The sequence below is a fragment of the Dryas octopetala genome, chromosome 6 (genome assembly GCF_963921425.1).
Source record: "Dryas octopetala chromosome 6, drDryOcto1.1, whole genome shotgun sequence".
Classification (NCBI taxonomy): domain Eukaryota; kingdom Viridiplantae; phylum Streptophyta; class Magnoliopsida; order Rosales; family Rosaceae; genus Dryas; species Dryas octopetala.
In genome coordinates this window covers 13437045-13458896 of record NC_141371.1, presented here as the reverse complement: position 1 = coordinate 13458896, position 21852 = coordinate 13437045, and the positions used below count along the sequence as shown (strand labels likewise).

Below are 21852 nucleotides of genomic sequence, written 5' to 3'. Positions count from 1 at the left end.
GTCATCCATTCTATATATCAATCCAGACCCTCTCGGAGCGGCTCTTCAAGGACACCCCCTGGCCCTCCGTTGACGCCGTCGCCCACTACGTCGACAACGATCACGTCTTCTGCCTCCTCTACCGCGAGATGTGGTTCCGCCACCTCTACGCCAGGCTCTCCCCGACGCTGAAGCAGAGGATCGATTCGTGGGACAATTACTGTAGTCTCTTCCAGGTGGTCTTGCACGGCGTTGTTAATATGCAGCTGCCGAACCAGTGGCTCTGGGACATGGTGGACGAGTTCGTCTACCAGTTCCAGAGTTTCTGTCAGTACAGGGCTAAGATGAAGTCCAAGACTGAGCAGGAGATTGCCCTTCTCAAAGTTGATCAAGTAATTTACATTCTTCTTCTTTTGTATATTAATCCCAAATAACCCAGAAATTAAAGAAAAAAAAAGGAAAAAACACAGAAAAGCCATCAATTCAGTATATTAATCCCAAATAACCCAGTAGATCAATTCAAGCCAATCTGGTCCACAGAGAAAGAGAGAGAGGTTGAGAGAATTTGAATAAGAATATCCCACAGTGATCAAGTTCTTCTCGTCCCAGTAGATCAAGTTCTTCTCGTCGGTCGCCGTAGATCTGGTCCCAGTAGATCAAGTTCTTCTCGTCAATCTGAAAGCCAATCTGGTCCCAGTAGATCAAGAAATAAGAATTTGAAAGCCAATCTGGTCCCAGTAGATCAAGTTCTTCTCGTCGGTCGCCGCTGCCCACAGTGATGAAGTCGCCGCTGCCCACTTTCTCCTTCAGTTTGTTCTCGATATGAAATTGATCAAGTGTGTTCTGATTTTTAAGTTTGGTCTTAGGTAGACCCAGCTAAGGAGGTTCTTAGCTAAACCTCCACATTTTCACGGGTTTCATTAAGCCCACCTAAGAAGGTTGATTTAAGTTGGAGAGGATTCACTAAGCCTCATTTTTTCTAATCCTAAGCTCACCAAACATGGGCTTAAAGTCTTAACTAAGCCAGTCCCTGTTTAGAAGGTGAAACAAACATGGCCTTAGGGAACTTACCTTTATGCTGGAGAGTGAACAACCCTAAAGTGGTCCTAGTCCTAATGTCCTAATTTAAGTTTTGTACCTTGGTTTAGAAACAAAGAGGATCCCAGTCAAATTTTATAATTCATATGATACGATTAATTATATAGGTGACTAGTCTCAAAGCCATATGATACAATTAATTAAACTGGTTAGGTTAGGTTTCACTAGTATGTAACACGGATTTAAAAACTTTGGAAGTCTTGAATAATAAAAAATAAACAAGAAAGAAAATGAAGTTTTATGGACAACTTATAAGTGGCAAATTTATCCCCACCTCAGGGACTAGTTACAACTTACAACTTACAACTTACATTCTTTTGCTCCGATCTCATACTATGTCCCATTAAACAAAAATTGGCAAATTTCCAGAGGAATTTTTCAACCGATGAGCTTATGTGCAAAGACATTGCTTGCAAGTAGTAGTGGGGAATGATTGCGGATGACACTACAATCCATCACCCAAATATTTGAACAAACCCAAAGAACTAAAAAAGTGTTGAAAGAGCTCTTGTGCTCTAACTTTAGAAGTTCATAAAATCTATAACCAAAATAGTTGAACAACCCCAAAAATTCAAAAAGAGAAGAATTCAAATTGGATTTTTCAGATTTGACTTCAGGAGAGAGGAGGAAATAAAGAATAGAGGGTAGAAATGGAAGAGAGAAAACAAGGGGAACGTGAGAGGGAGGGAGAGCTTTTTCTTTAAAAAAAAAAAATTAATATTCAAGATCTAAAATGTATATAACGGTATAACCCTTGAAAATGTGGTCATATGTTTGACACATAATCATCTTGACAGAAAATATAACAAATTTGATAGTATGATATGATTTTTTTTAAACACACTAAATGAAATTTAGAAATGATAGAGGAGTCAAAGTTGAGGAGGTATTTCTAAATTGTTAACCAATTAGAAATAATAAGTGATAGGAATACAACATCTACTCAAGTTAGGGATAAAACTCCAAAGCACACCCTCAACTTTATAACTTTATTAAGGGGAGGAGGAGGTGCTGCTAAATGCAAAAGCAGCAAAACCCAATGGCCTAGAGGCTTATGTTTGTCTTTGTACACATTACCAAGTTAACAGCACACATCCAAGTCTCTAGAGCAAAACAAATGATAACGTTACTAATTGGTCAGAAGATTCTTTCTAAATAAATGACGGCATACCCTTCGAATGAAAAATTACACAACTAAACTCATTATTAAGATGTGCATCAAATCAAACCTACCCTTGTGACTTTTTTTGTGTCCACATCCTCTGCTGATCTTTTATGTTATAATATAATGTTTATGTCCCAAACTACGTTATTTTCGGATTTCATTTGATTTTTTTTTTTTTCACTATATATCCTAATCACCGAACTCAAAACGATTAACCCTAAATACTAAAACAATTTCATTTCAGCACATAAAACATTCCTGTTTGCCCTTTCCGAAGCTCTTTGCTTAAGAAAGTACTTTGTTTCTGTTGTGCTTCAAATATTACACAACTAATCTCATTGTTAAGAAGTTCATGCAGATCCAGCCCTTAATTTCCTATAAGATTTGTGAAACTTCTTTGCTTCTGACTTCTGAGAGTATAATTTGTCTTGAAATTAGATAAGGCAGAACAATAAAGTGAGGAAGATAATGACCTTGGCAGCTCAACCCACATGGGAACAATGGAGTTGTGGTCTGGCTTGGGTGGAATTAGGCCTACATTTGTGAATTGTGGTCCTGCACATTTATCATATGTCCATTGCTATCTGTTTTTAAATGATGGGAACTGTCATTTACTGAATATTCATTAATCTTCAGTCCTCTTCCTGGTAGATCAGATATATAGCAGATATTTCCAAAGCAGATATTTCCAAAGCAGTTGAATATTCAAATTGTAGCATTAATTTGAATCGTTTACCCTTTGATTCATTTCTAGGAGATTTTCACCTTTTGATGCCATTGCAAGTGTTACTCACAGTGATAGCCACAGTCTGGCTAGGCATATAGCTTTTTCAAGAACTCAACAAGTTTGGGATTGACCAGTTGACAATACACATTAAAGGACTCACCAAACCCATGTACAACTTGCATAATTAATGTTGACACAAGTTAGCTCTAGGGCTTCATAGGCATGCATGAGCCACAATAAAAAACATTTTGGCTAAAGTTTAATTTAGACACTAAACTATAGGGAGTATTTCAACTGCATCCATCATCTACAAAATTATTAAAAAACATACTCCATCTAAAATCTACATTAAAAAAATAAATTTTTCTTTCTATTTTTCTTTTGTACCCCTCTCCACCTCCCTCTCTCCGGCCAACCCTCCCACTATAAGATACACAATTAACTAGCATATGAAAGTGAAATTAGTGCTTTCAATGCAAGTTTTCTGCTTGCACTCACCTTCTTTCCACATGCAAAACTTCAATTAAAAAACATTTGAAAATTCCAATTCATCGATTAACTAGGACCTGTCTTTGTCATTCTGTTTATTTTTTTTCCCTTTTTGGAAGAGTAATGGAAGGAGTATTTAGTTTTTTTGGCCAATGAATATTAAATAATAGAAACAGTGTTTAAGGCATTCGTTGGCAAGACTTAGTTCACAAAATTTCTGAAATTCTCATAAAATTTGTCAAGTCTTTGGATTAGTCTAAATGATGGAGAGTGAGGAAATAAATTAAGGTTAAAATAGTTTAAGTGTTCGATACCCCTCAAATGTAACCAAACAAAATATTTGACTGATGAAGGTGTTTTAATAGATGATTTTAGAACTCTAAGTCTCTAATACAACAATTTGACTTTATATCTTTTCAATTGAGAAGAGATTTTGTAATCAAGTAGCACAAATAGTCTTGCAAAATATGTGCTATTATGTAGGGGGTTCTTAGTTTAGATTGTGAGAATGTAGGTACGTTGCCAGATTAACTTGCTTTTTAAACTAATTTTTATGTATATGACGATAACACAAAAGAAAAAAAAATTGATAATATCAAATACAAAAAAATAAATATCTCAAATTTAGAAATGCAGCCTTTTTCCATTACCAAAATCTTGAAAAATCTCTTTAGAAAACAGAAATGGTGTAATTTTCCATAAATTTTGAGGTTGGCGCATCTATTTACCTTTCCTTTTTAAAAATTGCCAATTTTGTTTGACAAATAAAATCCAATCAGCACACGGTCTGCAGACTGCGACATGTCCTAGAGATTTTAACTCTTGTTACTGCTGAATCTTGAAACTTTACAAAATAAATGATGTCCTAAAACCAAGGTTAGACCTCAAACCAATCCAAACATAGTAGTAGGAGTGTAGGACTGTCCCTGACCTTAAAAAAAATATTACTAATAGTTATCAATTAATTCAAAAAGTTTCCTAACCGCGTTTTCTGCTCATTTCCAGCTTTCCTTACAAAATTATAACCCCAAAAAAAAAAAAAAACTTTCCTTGTAAACCATGACATTGATTTCTTCATCTTCCCCTCTCCTCTCCTACCCAAACTCCTCTTGAAAGCTCTTCCTCACCCAACATAAACAGCAATACCACATTACCACATTCCTCTCTCTCTCTCTCTCTCTCTCTCTCTCTCTCTCTCTCTCTCTCTCTCTCTCGAGCAATCATATATTCATATTCCCTAAAAAAAAAGCCTCTCAAACAAGACTGAAGAGTGAAGACACAAACCAAAACCAAAAAGTTTCTGTCTCTGTGTGGGAGAGAGAGAGAGAATAAGAGCATCATTATTCTAAAATCCCAAATCATTCATTTCACAACTTTCATCATTGGTATTCATGGGCTGCTCTGCTTCAAGACCCATCACCCTCCTCACCAAAAAAAACCCAGAACAACAAAACCCACAACCCTTTTTCACTTCCACTGTCCACGCTACTTCTACAAACTCTGCCTCACACTCTTCCAACTCCTCACCAGCACCACCACTCCCCAGAGCCCTCTCTCTCCCAACCCCTCTTGTCCATCACCCACCTCTCAGAAAAGGTGACACTCACCACCTTGTCTGTCTCACCTCCACCACCTATGGCTCCCTCCTCATCCACCCTCCACCCCCCAACCCCCACAATCTGATCAACGCCCAGGACCTTCCTCCTGATCAACCCCAATCCCAAAAGACCTCACTCTCCCCGGACTCTGTCATCAACACCTGGGAACTCATGGACGGTCTCGATGACTCCGGTTCCCATTCCCATTTCTCTTCAAGACAACAACCCATTTCCTCCATTTCTGACCCTCCAAACCCAATTGAGTTTTCCAATAGGTACTCAAGCTTTGATGGGTCTGCGAAGAAACGGCGTCATTCTCTTGAAACAGTGAATTCCTCAGAAATACTATCCGCGGACTCTTTGTCGTCGTCGACAACAAAGCCGCTATGGCAGCATTTATCGGAGGAGTCATTGTTGGCGAAAATGGACCCCAATGTGGTTGTAACTTATAGAAGAGCATTATCTGCTAGACAATTGGGGTACAGCCATGCCAAAGCTACAAGATCATTGAATTACAATACCCCTTTGAGTTCTTCGTTTTCGAATGCTTGTTTTCGTCTTCGTGGGGCTGAAGATAAAATCGTGATCTACTTCACCAGTTTGAGAGGAATTCGGAAGACTTACGAGGATTGTTGCGCTGTTCGGATGATATTTAGGGCCTTTAGAGTGGCAGTGGATGAGAGGGACATTTCAATGGACTCGGAGTATAGGAAAGAGCTGCATAACGCGGTTGGAGGCAAAGCAGTGAGTCTGCCACAAGTGTTTGTTAGAGGGAAGTATGTTGGAGGAGCAGAGGAAGTTAAGCAACTCAACGAGGTTGGAGAATTGGCAGTGCTTTTGGCCGGCTTTCCGGTGAAGGATGCTGGGTTTGTTTGCGAGGGATGTGGGGATGCAAGGTTTGCACCGTGCCCGAATTGTAGTGGCAGCCGAAAGGTGTTTGATGAGGATGAAAGGGAATTGAGGAGGTGCTCGGATTGCAACGAGAACGGGTTGATTAGGTGCCCTGGTTGCTGCTCGTGATGTTCTCTTGTCAGATATCCGGTATGACATCATTTCAAGACCAATGATTCAGATTGACGAGACAGTCTGATAAGAGAACATGTTTGTTTACTTTGTTATAACTTACCTATAACAAATTATAAACAGTGCTCTTTCTGCAGCAGCTACTACCATTAGGAATGCCAAATAGTCTTATGTGTTTAGAGGATTTTGTTTGAAGTTTTTTTCTAATGGTCTGTCTATATCATTAGGATTTTGGTTCTTATGTTCATTGTCTTTTTGAACAATATGCAATAAATTTAAGATCTTCATCTTATTCCACTTATCTATTTCATGGATGAGAGAAGGGTATTTGCAATATGTGTATTGGGTAGTAGTTATGACTATATATGTTGTAATTGTGTGTTTGGCTAGTTTGTTGCTAATATCAATTCAATAGAACTTGTCTGCAACTGTTTGCATTGCCTCGAAACACCTGTGTGAATAGATGCTGCGTATCATGGCAAAAATGGTATTCCATCAAGAAAGAAGCAATGAAGAAAACTATGCATAAGAATCAGAAGATCAAAGCTACAAATCATTAAATACAGGCAAGCAGAAACCTGAGATGGTGGAACAAAACTAGCATCTTGATGTTTTTTTAAGGACTTTATGTGGATTGCTCCTTATAAGCCATTCTTTTTCTGAATTCTAGGTACCTCACTCATGTTCTATAAAAATTCTTGGTATTCTTGAGTTTCTTAATTAAATATCATGTTATGCTATCTCTCAACTAGTGGAATGATGACTGCTTCTTCCTCAATTCTCATCCTGAATTCTAGGTAGCCCATGTTTGAAATCATAAGTTTTTTTCAGTCTTCAATGGGTAGGAAGCAGCCCCTTCCTCCAGAGAGTGGTTTCTATGTACGGTGGAATTGATAATTGATCTATTACCTAATGATAAAGTACAATGCGCTCTGTTGTCATTGATAGAAAAGTTTATTATGAAGTTAATTTGCATCTTTGAAAATTGAAAGTTGAAACAGATGCTTTTCACTTTCACACTGAACTTTGAAACTGCTACACTTTGGACAAACATGGATGTCTTACATATGTTATCTATTATCCATTATGTGAAATAGATGTCTTTTATCATGTAGATGCTTCTAGTCTCTAGAAGTATTGTGGCAAGTTGTTTCATTTGTGGTGGTGTTGGTGCTAGTTTGTTGTTGGGGCAGAGAGGTTTTACTTTTAAAGCAGTTGACAGTGCTTATAGGGTATGCGAGGGATGAGATGAGGCTTGACCTGTTGTCTTTCCTCTACATGTAATTAAGGCAGTGGTTATGGTGGTGCAAGTAGAACCTTTGTTTTTGGTTGAAGTGCAAGTAGGACTAACTTAACAAATTTTTGTCATTGATTCTAACTTGACCCTTTTTGATGGGATACCCCCCAACCTTCGATGGTGTGCTTTAAAGATTAGTTTTAATTTTTTTTATTCAATAAGATTAGTTCCGATTAAAATTGGAATTCGACTACATTCCATAACAAAAAATGGGCATATTGTATGACTAATTCATGGCCTTAATTCATATAGAAAATTAAGATTAAATACCAAATTTCAATAATTTTTTGGTACAGCATGAAGACCATATAATATTTTAATTGAACTATCAAATTTAAATGTAGTTTTTTAGATTATGTCACAAATATGTTGACCCTTTGATTTAAGCCTTTTTCATTTGACATTTTTATCCTTTGGCCCACATATGATGAGTGTTAGTTAAAATTTATAAGCTTTTGACAAAATTGCCCTTGAGGTTTTTATATTATCTTTTATCTTGAAAATTTGCTAATAGTCTCAACTTCGCATTTAGTTGTGACTGTACGACACTCATAACTTCAAATTTAGTTATGACTGAACGACAGTCACATTTAAGTGGTCCATAAGTCTTAATTCATATTCTTCTTTTAGAAAAAAGATAGTTGGCATGTTTGATCAACTTATTTATTTCATAAGTCTTCTCATGTTGGTCCATAAATTTTTTTAAGTGCCAAGTACATCCACGAATTAACTTACTTGTGTCATGTTGGTCCATTAAGTCAAAACACCCCAAACAAACATTAAATTTTGTCCACATTTATGTTTTAATGTGAGTCAAATGGAGTCAATTGGGGTCAAATGGTGTCAAATAGTTTTGTTATTTGACCTCCCCACAATTTTTTTAATATGACCCTAATTGATCTCATTTGACTCACATTAGGACATGAATTGACCCATTTGCCCCTCCATGTAGACAAAACTCAATGTCCGTTTGGGGTGTTTTGACATAATAGACCAATGTGGCACACGTTTGTTAATTTGTGAATACACTTGGCACTTAAAAAAATTCGTAGATCAACATGAGACTTATGAAATAATAAGTGGACAAATCGTGCAATAACCTTAAAAAGATAATACACAAATAATTCATCACTGATTCTATTAGAATTCAATGACTGATACCAGTTTTCCACTCAATTTGATTAAAATAATCTTGCAGGCGAGTTATCAAAAAATATTTGAATTGTGGTTTTTTATCACAAATAGTCCTTCAAGTTTTACCAAAACATCACTTTGGTTCCTAAAGTGCAATTTCACTCAATGTCATCCCTCATCTTTGCCACAAAACATTAATTTGGTCCCTTCGTCCAGTTTTGTTTAAAATACTATTTTTTAAAGGGCAAATATCTCTTAACACCCCCCTAAACAGAATTTGAAAATTCGCCAAAAATAGCTCAGGACACGAAAAAATTTTCCAAAAATTCCTACAGACTCGTCTTGACTACTACTATTTTTATATGGAATTCAATTATCAAATTGACGTTTATTATTTTCTAGAAAATTTGGAATTTCCAAACTAATTTCTAGAAAATTAAAATAACTTTTTGTTTTTAATTTGATCCCATATAAAAATAGTATTTGTCAAGACGAGTCTGTAAGAAATTTTGGAGAATTTTTTCGAGTTCCAAACTATTTTTAGCTAATTTTCAAAGTGTCTAGGGATATAAAGACGTATTTACCCTTGAAAAAAATGTATTTTAAATGGAAAATTAAACAAAATTGGACGGAAGGACCAAATTGATGTTCGGTGGCAAAGATGAGGGATGACATTAAGTGAAAATGCACTTTAGAGACCAAATTGATATTTGAGTGAGAGTTGAGGGACTATATGTGATAAAAAACCTTGAATTGTCGCCACATTTTCTCTATAACAATGTTAAAAGAGTGACAATATGACGAAAATGGAAGTACATATTTACAACTTTAGATGGACATATTATCCATCCAAACATCACAAAGGAGTTCATATATGAATGCATTAATTTTGAATGCCACTTCCCATCCATACCAAGATTAATTCTAGGTGTGTTAGAAATTACATACCCAAACACTTGCTTTACAATTTCAAATGATTAATATGCTCATTCATTATAATTAGCTCAATCCAAATTCACATTATAAGCGAGCATTTCAATAGTTCTTATTGAGCTTTTGAATACCCAAGCATGTGTGGTTGTAATTGATCAACAATAATCATCGTATTTTTTATTTTTTTTCTTGTTTGAACTTGTGTGTATTACTTAACATTCAACAAATAACATGTTAAAAAATGGATTAATATCATTGTGGTCTCTAGACTATTACACTTGTATCAGTTTGATCCCCAAACTTTTAATTTGGAAAAGTAAGGATTTTGACTTTTCAATTTTGCCAATTGAGTGTATTCCGTCAATTTATACATTTTTCATCCAAATTTTCGTTTACATAACACCATGTTCCAATCAAGTGGGGTCTTTTTTTATGGAAAAATGGTCTCTTCCATTTAGATCTTACCATTTTCCCTCATGCACCCTTTTTTCCTCTTTCATTTCCAACTAAATTTGGATGAAAATGTGTAAATTGACGAAATAACCTCAATTGGAAAAATTGCAAAAGTTAGGGTCCTTAATTTTCTAAATTAGAAGTTTGAGGACCAAACTGATACAAGTGTAATGGTCTGGGGACCAAAATGACATTAATCCCTAAAAAAATCATATAAATGACTTTTGGCATAATTATGCAAGGTAACTAGACGACAGTTACTAAATCTTTTGAATAATGTTAAGGGCAATTTAAGAATGAAAAAAGTCGATCTATGTGACAGGTTGTTTTAAAAGGAGTGCTGCTATACGCACACCTGACCTTCTTCATCTCACTACATACCTCCTTTTTAACTTATTTAGTGAATTAAAATTTTAACCTTAATCAAAATGACCATAAAGAACAATCCACCCAACACAGCCACAACAAATCATGACCCCACTGTGCGCCTTTGCTGTCGCCAACGGTTCAACCCGTCGGCCTCATTCTCTCTCTCTCAGTTCCTCTCTCAGAGAGTGATAGAAGAGATAATGAGAGAGAGAGAGAGACAAGGGAGAGGAGCGAGAGAGAAAGAGACCTATAGAAGGAAAGAAAAAGGGAAGTCGAGTTGAACCGTGGGTGACGGGCGGCATGTGGTGGGTTTGGTTTTTTTTTGGTTTAATAAAGGTATTTGAAAAAATTTAGGGATGTGTGTTGAGATATTAAATAAAAAAAATGGGTGTGAAGTAAGAAATGAATGTGTAATGAGAGGAAAAATGGTGTGTATATAGTAGTTCTAAAAAATTGAACATTTTATGGTTGGTTTTAAAAATCAAAATTGGATAAATAAATTAAAAGCCAAAAGATTTTTATTTAAAAATGAGGGACCATGATTTAAAAATCCCAAATAAAAGAAAGCAACTAAAACTAAAATACATAAATAAAAGGCTTAATTGTGTTTTTACCATCCAAAGTTTGATTTGATTCCCACTTTACCACTCATATGTTTATTTGTCCAACTTTACCACTTATAATTATTCCCCATGTCCCACTTTATCTTTTTACGTCCATTTCGTCATTCAAACCATAAAAAATATACTAACGTAGCAGTGATATGTTTTCCTCTCTTCATTCAATTTCGTTTAATTGGACAAAAAAATCTACTAAAATTTTTTATATTTTATAAAATATTAAATTTAATTACAATAATTAAAAACTAAAAATATGAGATTTTTTTGGGGGTTGGGGAGGGGAGGGGAGGGGAAGGAGAAAGGAGATGGGTTTTTTTTTGTATTTTTTTAAAGTTTTGGAATATTATATTTTTAGTTAATTTTTTTTTACACATGACAATTAACTTACACAAAAAAAAAGACCTACAATGGCCATGTAGTGGCCACATCACCAATCTTTAGGGTTTAGAAGAATTTTTTATTTTATTTTGGCTTTTTTACCCAAGTACCACCTGGACTATAAGGGGTGTGCTCTCATACCACCCAAACTTTTTTTCTTGCCAATTTACCAACTGAAGTTCTCAATATGTGCCAATTTGCCACTTGACATCCATTTTTCTGTTAAATCATCAAAAAATTTCTCAAACTTTCCATTTTGTCTATGAATACAATAAAAATATATATATTTTAAAAACTATTTTTAAAATATAATTATAAAAAAAACTTAAAAACTAAAACATAGAAAAAGGAAATACCCTTAAAGTCTTTTTTTCTAGTGGGTTTGCTTAGAATTTTTTTTTAATATTTCAAATGCTTTTATCATATGAATTGACGGAAATACTCTTAAAATAAATAGAAAATTTAACTACAATGACGATAAGTAGTAGATTGGCCAATATGTAAAAGTTCAGGTGATTAATTCACAAAAAAAAAAAAAAAATTTTGGATGGTATTTGAGCACACCCCTAATATTTAAGTAAAAAGGCCTTTATATGTTTGTTCAGGTGGACGAAATGACAAGAATTCCCTTGCTACATCAGCATTTTTGGCAATTTGAATGGGACGATGGAATGGACGAAAAAAAATAAAGTGAAACTGAGAATAAAGTTATAGGTGATAGTGAGAATCAATTCAAACTTTGGACGATAAAAACTAAAAACACAATAAAGCCTAAATAAAATTGGGCATCCTTCACGTGTCAGGGTCTGTGTTTTTTTGGCATTACTCAAAAGCCTTTGTCGACTTTGCAGTCAACAAAACCCCTAAAATCACATAATCGATCAAGAATTCTGAAGAAAAGCCTTTTAAGCTTTCTTCCCAACTTTCTCTGACCGTTGACTCAGACAAGCTGAAGATAATGGAGAGAGCTGCTTCTTATTACAGGAACAGAGGTATGCCTTGTCTTCATTCTGTTTTCTTCAACAATTATTTTGCCTTATTTCATTCTCAATCCTCAAACCCATCAAAATCTACAAACACCCAGCTTCTGAGAAACCTACCACCCAAACCCACTAATCTCCACGATGCTTTGAATTTGTTCAATACCATGCTTCAAATGCGTCCTCTGCCTTCGGTTGTCCGTTTCAATCAAATTATGGGTCAAGTTGCAAAATTGAAACATTATTCGGCGGTCATCTCGTTGAGTAACCAAATGAATGTGTTGGGAATTGCACCTAGTGTTTATACTCTAAACATTATCATCAATTGTTTTGGTCATCTGAACCAAATGGGTTGTAGTTTATCTGTGTTGGGAAAATTCTTCAAATTTGGTATTGAACCAACTGTTACGACCTTCAACACTCTAATCAAGGGCTTTCTTCTTGCGGGTAGAGTTGCTGAGGCTGCAGGACTGTACAGAAATATGGTGGAGGGAGGTTGTAAGCCCGATGTGGTCACATTTAGTACTTTAATAAACGCCTTTTGCAAAATGGGGAATAATGGTGCAGCTATTCAATTGCTTAGGAAGATGGAAGAAGAAGGCTGTAAACCTAACGTAGTTGTCTATAGCACCATCATTGACAGTCTTTGTAAAGACACGCTAGTTGCTGATGCATTGAACCTCTTCTCAGAAATGATTAGTACCGGTATTGTCCCAGATGTTGTTACATACACCTCTTTGATTGATGGAGTTTGCAAATTAGGCAAGTGGGAAGAAGCTACGAGATTGTTGAAGGAAATGGTGAGTAAAAAAATCTTTCCAAATGTTCACACCTTCAGTGTCTTAGTAGATATACTTTGTAAGGAGGGGATGGTTGTGGAAGCAAAAAGCGTGGTTGAAATGATGATTGAAAGAGATATAGAACCTGATATGGTTACGTACAATTCGCTTATGGATGGTTACTGCTTGCGCGGAGAAATGGACAAGGCAAAAAAAGTTTTTGATCTAATGCCTAGCAAGGGTGCCATTGTTGATGCTCGTACATACAGCATACTTATAAATGGATATTGCAAGCATAAAAACATGGAAGAGGCCTTGATGCTTTTTGAAGAAATGTTTCGTAAGGGACTGGTTCCAGATACCATTACTTATACCACTCTTATGGATGGTTTTTGCAAAGTGGGGAGATTAAAAGATGCTCAAAACTTGCTCTCTAAGATGCATGCTTGTGGCCAACTTCCAAATGTTCAAACTTATGCTGTTTTACTGGATGGCCTTTGTAAAAACCAACAACTTGAAATGGCAATAGAATTATTTAGAGAGATGGAATGCAAGAAGTTTGATATGAATATTGTGATATACAGTATTCTAATTGAAGGTTTGTGCATAGCTGGGAAAATGGAATCTGCAAGGGACTTTTTTTGCAGTTTATCATCAAAAGGGCTTCAAGCTAATGTGAGGACATATACTATAATGATCAATGGACTTTGTACGAAAGGCTCAACAAACGAAGCAGAAAAGTTGCTTAGAGGAATGGAAGAGAAAGGTTGTCCTCCAGATGGTTGCACCTATAACACAATTATTCGAGGGTTTCTTAACAATGATGAGACATCAAGGGCGGTGGGACTTATTCAAGAAATGGTGGAGAGGGGTTTCTCTGCAGATGCATCAACGGCGGAATTGATATTTGATTTATTGTCTAAGGACAAAGTAGATCCCGCTTTATTGCCATTGATAAAAAAATCATTAAGAAGTTAATTTGTATCTTTGAGAAGTCAATTTTGAAACATATCCTTTTCACTATCACAGTGAACTTTGAAACTACTGCACCTTTGAGAACCATGGATGTCATATATATATCTGTCATGTGAAATTTATGTCTTTTATCATGTAGACTCTTCTGGTCTTTAGAGGTGGCTGGGAAATCTTTTTAAAGTTGTATGATATATGGTAGATTGTACGCAGTTGGTAAACTGGTAATACCTATATTTTCCATTCATTCCTTTCCCTGCATCCAAACACACTTTAAGTATATCTAAATTGGATGTTCTTATCTGAAAATGGTTTAAAATATTTTTTGTCTTTCCACAGCTTAGTAAATAGTGAATGCTTACATACTCACAGATTAAAATTCAGTTTTTTCCGCTATGTGGTGATTGTTTTCATATTATTCAACATGTGCTCCTTAAAGGATTCTATTAGAAGATGGGCTCACGAGGATTGAGCTCAACTGTTAGTGAGCACATTTCCTTTGTTGTTATACGTACGTACCTTCAAATAATATTGTTTTGCAACAGATGATTCAATTTATGTTTTTTTTTTGTTGGTTTAATTTTTGTCAGGCAATCAAGGAAATAATTTGGTCTTCTTGAAAAACACAAGGATTATGTACGTGAGCATGCAAAAGCATACCACAAAAAGGAGGAGACTTTACGGATAAACTGATGGAGACTGGTGCTTGTCTCTGGTTTGGAGATTGCCATTTATCTTTAATCTGTTAATTCAACTCCCAATTACATACATGCTATGTTTCATTTGTCTGTTTGCTCAACTGAGACTGAAGAGAAAGCAGCGTTTAGAAACCCAGATGAATTTTACTTAAAGATGATCAAGACACGAACTGTTGATGGAGTCCATAAATTAGAGTAACATAAACTCTCATTCAATCTTTTAGCTTTTTTCTGTGTCACCTTCTACTCCAATGAATTGTAACCTTTTGCTGCAGGAGTCTGGCAAACAAGTACACTCCAGAAGAGCTCATGCTTATGAAGATCCAAGATATTAGATAAGTACTCGAGGGAGTGTAGAGTGAGAAAAAGGTAAAGAATACTTTTACCAAGAAGCAGATGTTGTTACATGTGAGTATCGGTATTACATTACAAATCTTTAATTTACCAAAGGATCATGTTACAAGATCCTCATAAGCTTCTACCCGGCAAGTTGATAACATTGGAAATTGTTTCTTAAAAAGATGTTTTTCTTCCCAACTCTTTTCTCAAATATTTCACATGCGATGAGGTGAGACTCATAATATTGTAAAATCTATGTTGGACCCATGTTGGACACCGCGTGAGAGAGTGGCCTTTATTCTTGATATTTTGTCTCCCGCCCCAACTTGTTTTGTTTTCATTTTCATCAACCCTCTTTGCTATGAACTTATATAAAAAAAAAAGTAGAATATTAACTTCAAATCTTTTTATTTTGTTTATTTAGCCATTTTCACTGTTTCTTTATTTGTAGGAAGGAGGCTACGGAAATTCAATCAGGTTTGAGAAAAGTGGGATAGTGCCTGCTTCTGATGGCAGTCCTGATCATATTACAAGGTATAAACAAAATTTTAAGTGTTGGGAGACACAAATTGATGCCAGTAATTAGTTTTATATATTCTGAAAGTTTGCCTTTTGGTTTCCGTCAATGTAATCACCGAAGGGTCTATTATGCATTTCTACACACCACAATATCATAGCAATAAATGCATAATGATTATGTTGATAGAAGCTTGACATGTTGTGCTATTTGGAAGAAATGTAACCAATCTTGATCATGTTTTGCTTGAAGTTTGCATGTTTATTTTATAATTCATGTTGTTGTTGTTTTGTTAATCAATGGGGTAAACAACTCTTTGCTATTATGCCAACCCAAATATATTGCATCTTGGACAAAACCTGATCATGGATTGGACCTGGGCTTGGAGATTGTCAAATTTTGAACTGGCATGAACCAAAGCCTGACAAAAAATGAACTAAAAGTTGGTCTGAGGCCTTACTAGTGATAAGATCTGCCAGTTGAAAGTTGGTCTAAGTAACAAATAATCCTTCCCTCTTAAAAGCTATCATATTCCCCCAAAAAGCCTCCCAAACAAGACTGAAGACACAAATCAAACAAAAAAGTTTGCGTCTCTGTGTGATAGAGAGAATAAGAAGTGCATTATCCCAAAACCCCATAATTTTCACCTTTGATTCATTGATTCATGGGCTGCTCTGCTTCAAGACCCATCACCCTCCTCACCATAAACCCTGAACAACGAAACCCACAACCCTCTTCCACTTCCACTTCCACTCCCCCTACTACTACTTCGTCTACTTCTTCTACAAACTCTGCCTCGCATTCTTCCAATTCCTCACAAGCACCACCACTCCCCAGAGCCCTCTCTCTCCCAACCCCTCTTGTGCACCACCCACCTCCGGAAAAGGGTGACGCTCACCACCATGTCTCTCTCACCTCCACCACCTATGGCTCCCTCCTCATCCACCCTCCATCCCCAACCCCCACAATCTTATCAACGGTCAGGATCCTCTTGATCAACCCCAAAAGAACTCATTCTCTCCTGACTCTGTCATCAACACCTGAGAACTCATGGACAGTCTCGATGACTCCAATCGGCATTCTCATTTCTCTGCAAAACAACCCATTTCCTCTATTTATGACAATTCAAACCCAATTGGGTTTTCCAACAAACCCGGTTCCTGTAGGGACTTCAGCTTTGATGGGTCTGTGTGAAGAAATGGCTTCATTCTTTGGAACCAGTGAAATACTCAGAAATACTACCAGAGGACTCTTTGTCATCAACAACAAAGCCGCTTTGGCAGCATTTATTTGAGGAATCATTGTTGGCAAAAACGGACTCCAATGTGGTTTTAACTTATAGAAGAGCATTGTCTGCTAGACAATTGGGCTACAACCATGCCAAAGCTACAAGATCATTGAATTATAATACCCCTTTGAGTTCTTCATTTTCGAATGCTTGTTTTCATATTCATGGGGCTAAAGATAAATTTGTCATCTACTCTCGCCAGTTTGAGAGGAATTCGGAAGACTACGAGGATTGTAGCACAGTTCAGATGATGCGGTTGGAGGGAAAGCAGTGAGTCTGCCACAAGTGTTTGTTAGAGGAAAGTATGTTGGAGGAGCAGAGGAAGTCAAGCAGCTCAATGACGTTGGAGAATTGGCAGTGCTTTTGGGTGGCTTTCCTGTGAGGGATGCTGGATGTAGGGATGCAAGGTTTGCACCATGCCCGAATTGCAATGGCAGCTGAAAGGTGTTTGATGACCATGAAGGGGGATGGAGGAGTGGTTGCTGCTCGTGGTGTTCTCTTGTCAGATATCCCGGTATGGTATTATTTCGAGAACAATGATTCAAATTGACGGGACAGTCTAATAAGAGAACATTTTTGTTTATTTGTTACAATGCTATTTCTGCAGCATCAACTACCATTAGGAATAGTAGATAGTCTTGTGTATTTAGAGGATTTTGTCTGAAGTTTGTTTATATTGGTCTGTCTATATCATTAGGATTTTGGTTATTATGTTTGTTGTCTATTTGAACAATATGCAGTAAGTTTAAGCTTTCATCATATTCCAATTATCTATTTCATGAATGAGTGAAGTGTATTTGCATCTTTGTACCCAAAAAAAGAAGTGGTTGCTAATATGTGTTGACTATATATGGTGCGATTATGTGTTTGGCTAGTTTGTTGCTAATATCATATCAATAGAACTTGTCTGTAAATCAAGTTAAAAAATGGTTTGCATTCCTGTGAAACACCTGTGTGAATAGATGCTGAGTATCATGGCAAAAATGGGGTTCCATGAAACATGCATTAGGAAGAACGAAGGAATGAAGAAAACATGCATTAGACAATTAATGTCATAATAGTGCATCAACTGATGATTTACCAAGTTTACCCAAGTCAAAAGACTCAGAACCCATTCTACTTCTTGAAAAGTGGTATCTGCAATGGTTAAAAGTAATGGATTTTATTGAACATATATATATCAAATAAATTGAAGGAGAACCACCACAGTTCTCAATTGCTGAGTCTGACTGAAAATTTAGAAATTAATTTCCACAGAGAGTACATAATGATGGAGTACATCAGCTTGGTTTAAATCCCATTAAGTCTGAATCAGGAAGGGGTACAATGAAATAATTTTCCCAGTAAAATGTTTCAAGATATGATCTGACAGTCTGACTTTGCAACAAGTTCAGTTGGCTTACAAGGGCCAGGTGTGTTAACTTGGATTACTTAATGGACTCTTCTTACTAATAGGATCCGTAAGAAGACTAGGATGATAAGTTATAAGCTGGGATGATATGTGATAGTACCAAGCTTTAGCTTTTGCATACACAAGCATTGTTAGGTACATAATTTGAACCAATTCCATTCCACCATACCCATGCAATTTTGCAATTTAAAACAGTAATTTAACACCAAATTTTACAATTTCAATTTTATTACTGAACTCCAATCCAACTGAGTAATCTTTCAATAACAGGATCTCTATAAAATCCAAAAAATCAATCCATCACAAACTACAAGTAAATTAAAAAAAAAAAACAAAAACAAAAAAAAACTAGAGCTTTCTTTTTTGTATAAATTCATTTGGCAGAACTCCTTGCCCCAAAGGCGTGCTCAGATTCTTTTCAATTCTCACTGCGATTCAAATAATGAAGCACCATGTCATCTCATTGTCTCTTACTGCATCCTCTACCTATTTCAAAACCTGAGTTGATGATGGCATGGCGGCAAAGTGAAGGGGCGATGAAGGGGGCTGCACATTTGTGAAGCAAGAGACAACACAAATCTAGATGAGAGGACAGTGGCAGTGACGTGGCGAGGGTAGCGAGGGTGGTGAGGCTGCGGATTTCTACAACTGGGAAATTAATTCATAGGGCATAATTCAATGATTCAATGAACAAAACAAGTTGAAACAGTGTTTAGTAATTAGTAATTGAACAGGTGATACGTCATCAGAACAAGAGGGGTGTGCCTATCTTAAGTTCTAAACTAAATAGAAAGCTTGTCAATTAGGCATTACTAAACTTGAAATTTTGGTGAATATGGTCACATAAAAGAAGAAAATTCACACAAAAATGTAACAATGGATGGTAAAAAACAAAACAAAAACAATACCATATTAAGGCCATAGATCAAAGCCTTATTACTACTTTTGCCCCCTGACATTGTAACAAAATCTCAATTCACCTTCTCTCTTTTCAATTGTCTTAATTTGTCACCTAATAGTACATACCGTGTTTCAATGTGCCCCTTCTGTTCAATTCCGTCATAACTTTTGTTAGACTTGCTGATGTGATGCCTACGTGGCAGGGCATATTGGTCATTTCGACCAACCTAAATCACTCAACACCCCTCATTTTGCCAACTAGACCTAAAGTGGGACCCACCCATTTAATTTAATAAAAAACTCAAAAAAAAAAAAAATCAAATTTTAAAAAACAAACCTCCCCCTCCACCCAACTCCCACCCGCTTCCCCCTCCCTCGTCACACTGTCGCACCTCCCCTTCCCTCTCATCCTTATCTACAACTAGAATAGTTTGTTCTTGAAATTAAAATTGATAGTAGGCTGAACTGTTATGGGAATTAGATCACTAAGTATCGGCTACTGAAAATAGCTCAAATCCAGTAGTCGATACGCAGTGATCTGATTCCCAAAATAGCACAAATTCAGTAGCTAATATATAGTGATCTGATTCCTAAAATAGCTCAACCTACTATGCTAGTTAAACATTTTTCTTTTTCCTTCTTTTTTTTTTTTGCCTAGCTCCATCGGTTCAAGGTTCTTGTTTCATCAGCTAGTATTCTATCAACTGAATAATGTCAAATTATTGTATTTCCTAGCCATTTTTACCTTGAAATCATGACCCAAATAACAACAAAATAAAACAAAGAGATAATTGTTATGGAGTTTAAAAGATGTAATCCCCGGGTTAAGGAAATTAAACTGGTGGTTGCCACAACATGATCAAGTAGGTTTTGAATGCATATAGGTTGGTAATCTCATGACTTATGTTTTTTTTATTGATCAATTGTTGTGCATGAGAACGGAACTCAAGACTCACTCCGACAAAAGCAGATTGGTGTCATCCACTGAATCAAATGGTCATGCACAGAAATTTCAAGATTTTTCTCCTCTGCCTTTTGGTTGTCTGCAATTATGTGCCTTTGAAGAGATCCACATCCTTTATTTGATCAAACGGTACCAGATCCTCCACATAAGCATTTTGATTTCAAGTAAAACAACCCAGCAAAAGCCTCTCGACGGCGAGAAAATACTTAATGTCAGCTTACCTCCTCCATATATTGTTGTCCTTCACTGGATCTCACTTTAGTCTTGAGCACTACCCAAACCGTTATATCCAATAAAACTTCTGGCCTCATATCTTTTGCATCCTTCTATGAAGAATCTCATCTCGTTTAATCAATTGCATGTCTAATTCCTCTACCTTCGTCTGTTGATCAATTTTGTTTTTTTGGGTGTTTATCTCATACCAAAAATCTCAAATAGGTTTATGTCACCTATATAATTTTTTGCTGATTCACTTCAATTTTTCATTTAAGAAGAATACATAATTGATATTAGGGTTTTTTTTTCATATTTAGTACCTAAATTTTGACCATTGTCTTAATGTGGTACCTAAACTTTTATTTGTCCCAATGAGTACCTAAACTTTTATTTTGTGTCTAATAGGTACCAAAATGAATTTCTGTTAAAATTGTCAACAAAAGTTAGGGGCAATATAGTCACTTCAAAAAATTTATATTTTAATTATAATTTTTTATTTTTTTTGTTTGTTGTGTGTTTTTTTTTTTAATAATTTTAAACATATAAAGAAAATAATTAAAATATACTTTGACTATATTGCCCCTAATTTTTATTGACAATTTTAACAGAAATTTATTTTGGTACCTATTAGACACAAAATAAAAGTTTAGGTACTCAATTGAGACAAATAAAAGTTTAGGTACCACATTAAGATAATGGTCAAAGTTTAGGTACTAAATATGAAATAAACCCTTGATATTAACACTTTTATTCATCTTGAGCAAAAATTGTGGATGGGCCATGTTCACTTTGCTTCAGAAATTTGGGAATTTCTGTTCTGATGCCATTTTGAAGTAAAAGCATTGTGTGGAAGATCTTGTATTCTGTCATGTGGTAAGAGCTCCTAAGCTTACCACCATGGGAATACTCATCATCCAATCTGCCAAACTGGGCTTGCGATGCTTGTCGAGATATCAATGTCTTCTAATGAAGTGAAAGAGAAGGGGGTAGACGGGCAGAGTATCTTAATAGGTGGGTTTTGGCTTAAAAAAAAAAAAGTGCTAATTCCAAATAGCTCAATTTTTTTTTTAAATTACATTTTAATCAATGCACTTTTTTATAATTTTATTTTAGTTATTATTGACCATAATAAAAAAAAAATATGAATTACAATAAATTAATAAACATATATTACTATTTATATTTAGATTTATATTATATTTGTATTTAACTGCTACACAACAAAACGGCTTAGGGTCCTAAGCCATAAGCTCTAAAACCCTAATTTTAAACGATAAACTTCATTTCTAAACCCTAAATCTCATTTATATACCTTACACTCCATTTCTATACCCTAAACTAAATTAAGGGCAACGTCATAATTTTACGCCCATAAGTAATGAAAAAAAGAATGGGCAAATTGATACTTTTTAATGCACCACAATACATGACATCATCAAGGGTAGACATGGTGAGACGCCGAAGAAGAGAAAAGATATGCGGTTGATAGGTTAGGGTTAGAGGCATGAGGGATAAAAAATTCTAT

General features: G+C 35.7%; 1 protein-coding gene and 2 pseudogenes across 2 annotated transcripts; all 3 read left to right on the top strand.

The window, feature by feature from the left end:
• Positions 1 to 4610: 4610 nt before the first annotated feature.
• LOC147282576 (uncharacterized protein At3g28850-like) lies at positions 4611 to 6854 on the top strand. The gene has a single exon (XM_086247311.1). The coding sequence runs from the start codon at positions 4850 to 4852 to the stop codon at positions 6074 to 6076; it is 1227 nt and encodes a 408-aa protein (XP_086103437.1). The 5' UTR covers positions 4611 to 4849; the 3' UTR covers positions 6077 to 6854.
• A 5367-nt stretch (positions 6855 to 12221) lies between these two features.
• On the top strand, positions 12222 to 14679 carry LOC147282575 (uncharacterized; annotated as a pseudogene). The gene is made up of 2 exons (XR_015122839.1): positions 12222 to 14478; positions 14585 to 14679. The product of XR_015122839.1 is annotated as an uncharacterized LOC147282575 (transcript).
• An 878-nt stretch (positions 14680 to 15557) lies between these two features.
• On the top strand, positions 15558 to 17599 carry LOC147282574 (uncharacterized; annotated as a pseudogene).
• The last annotated feature ends 4253 nt before the right edge of the window (positions 17600 to 21852 follow it).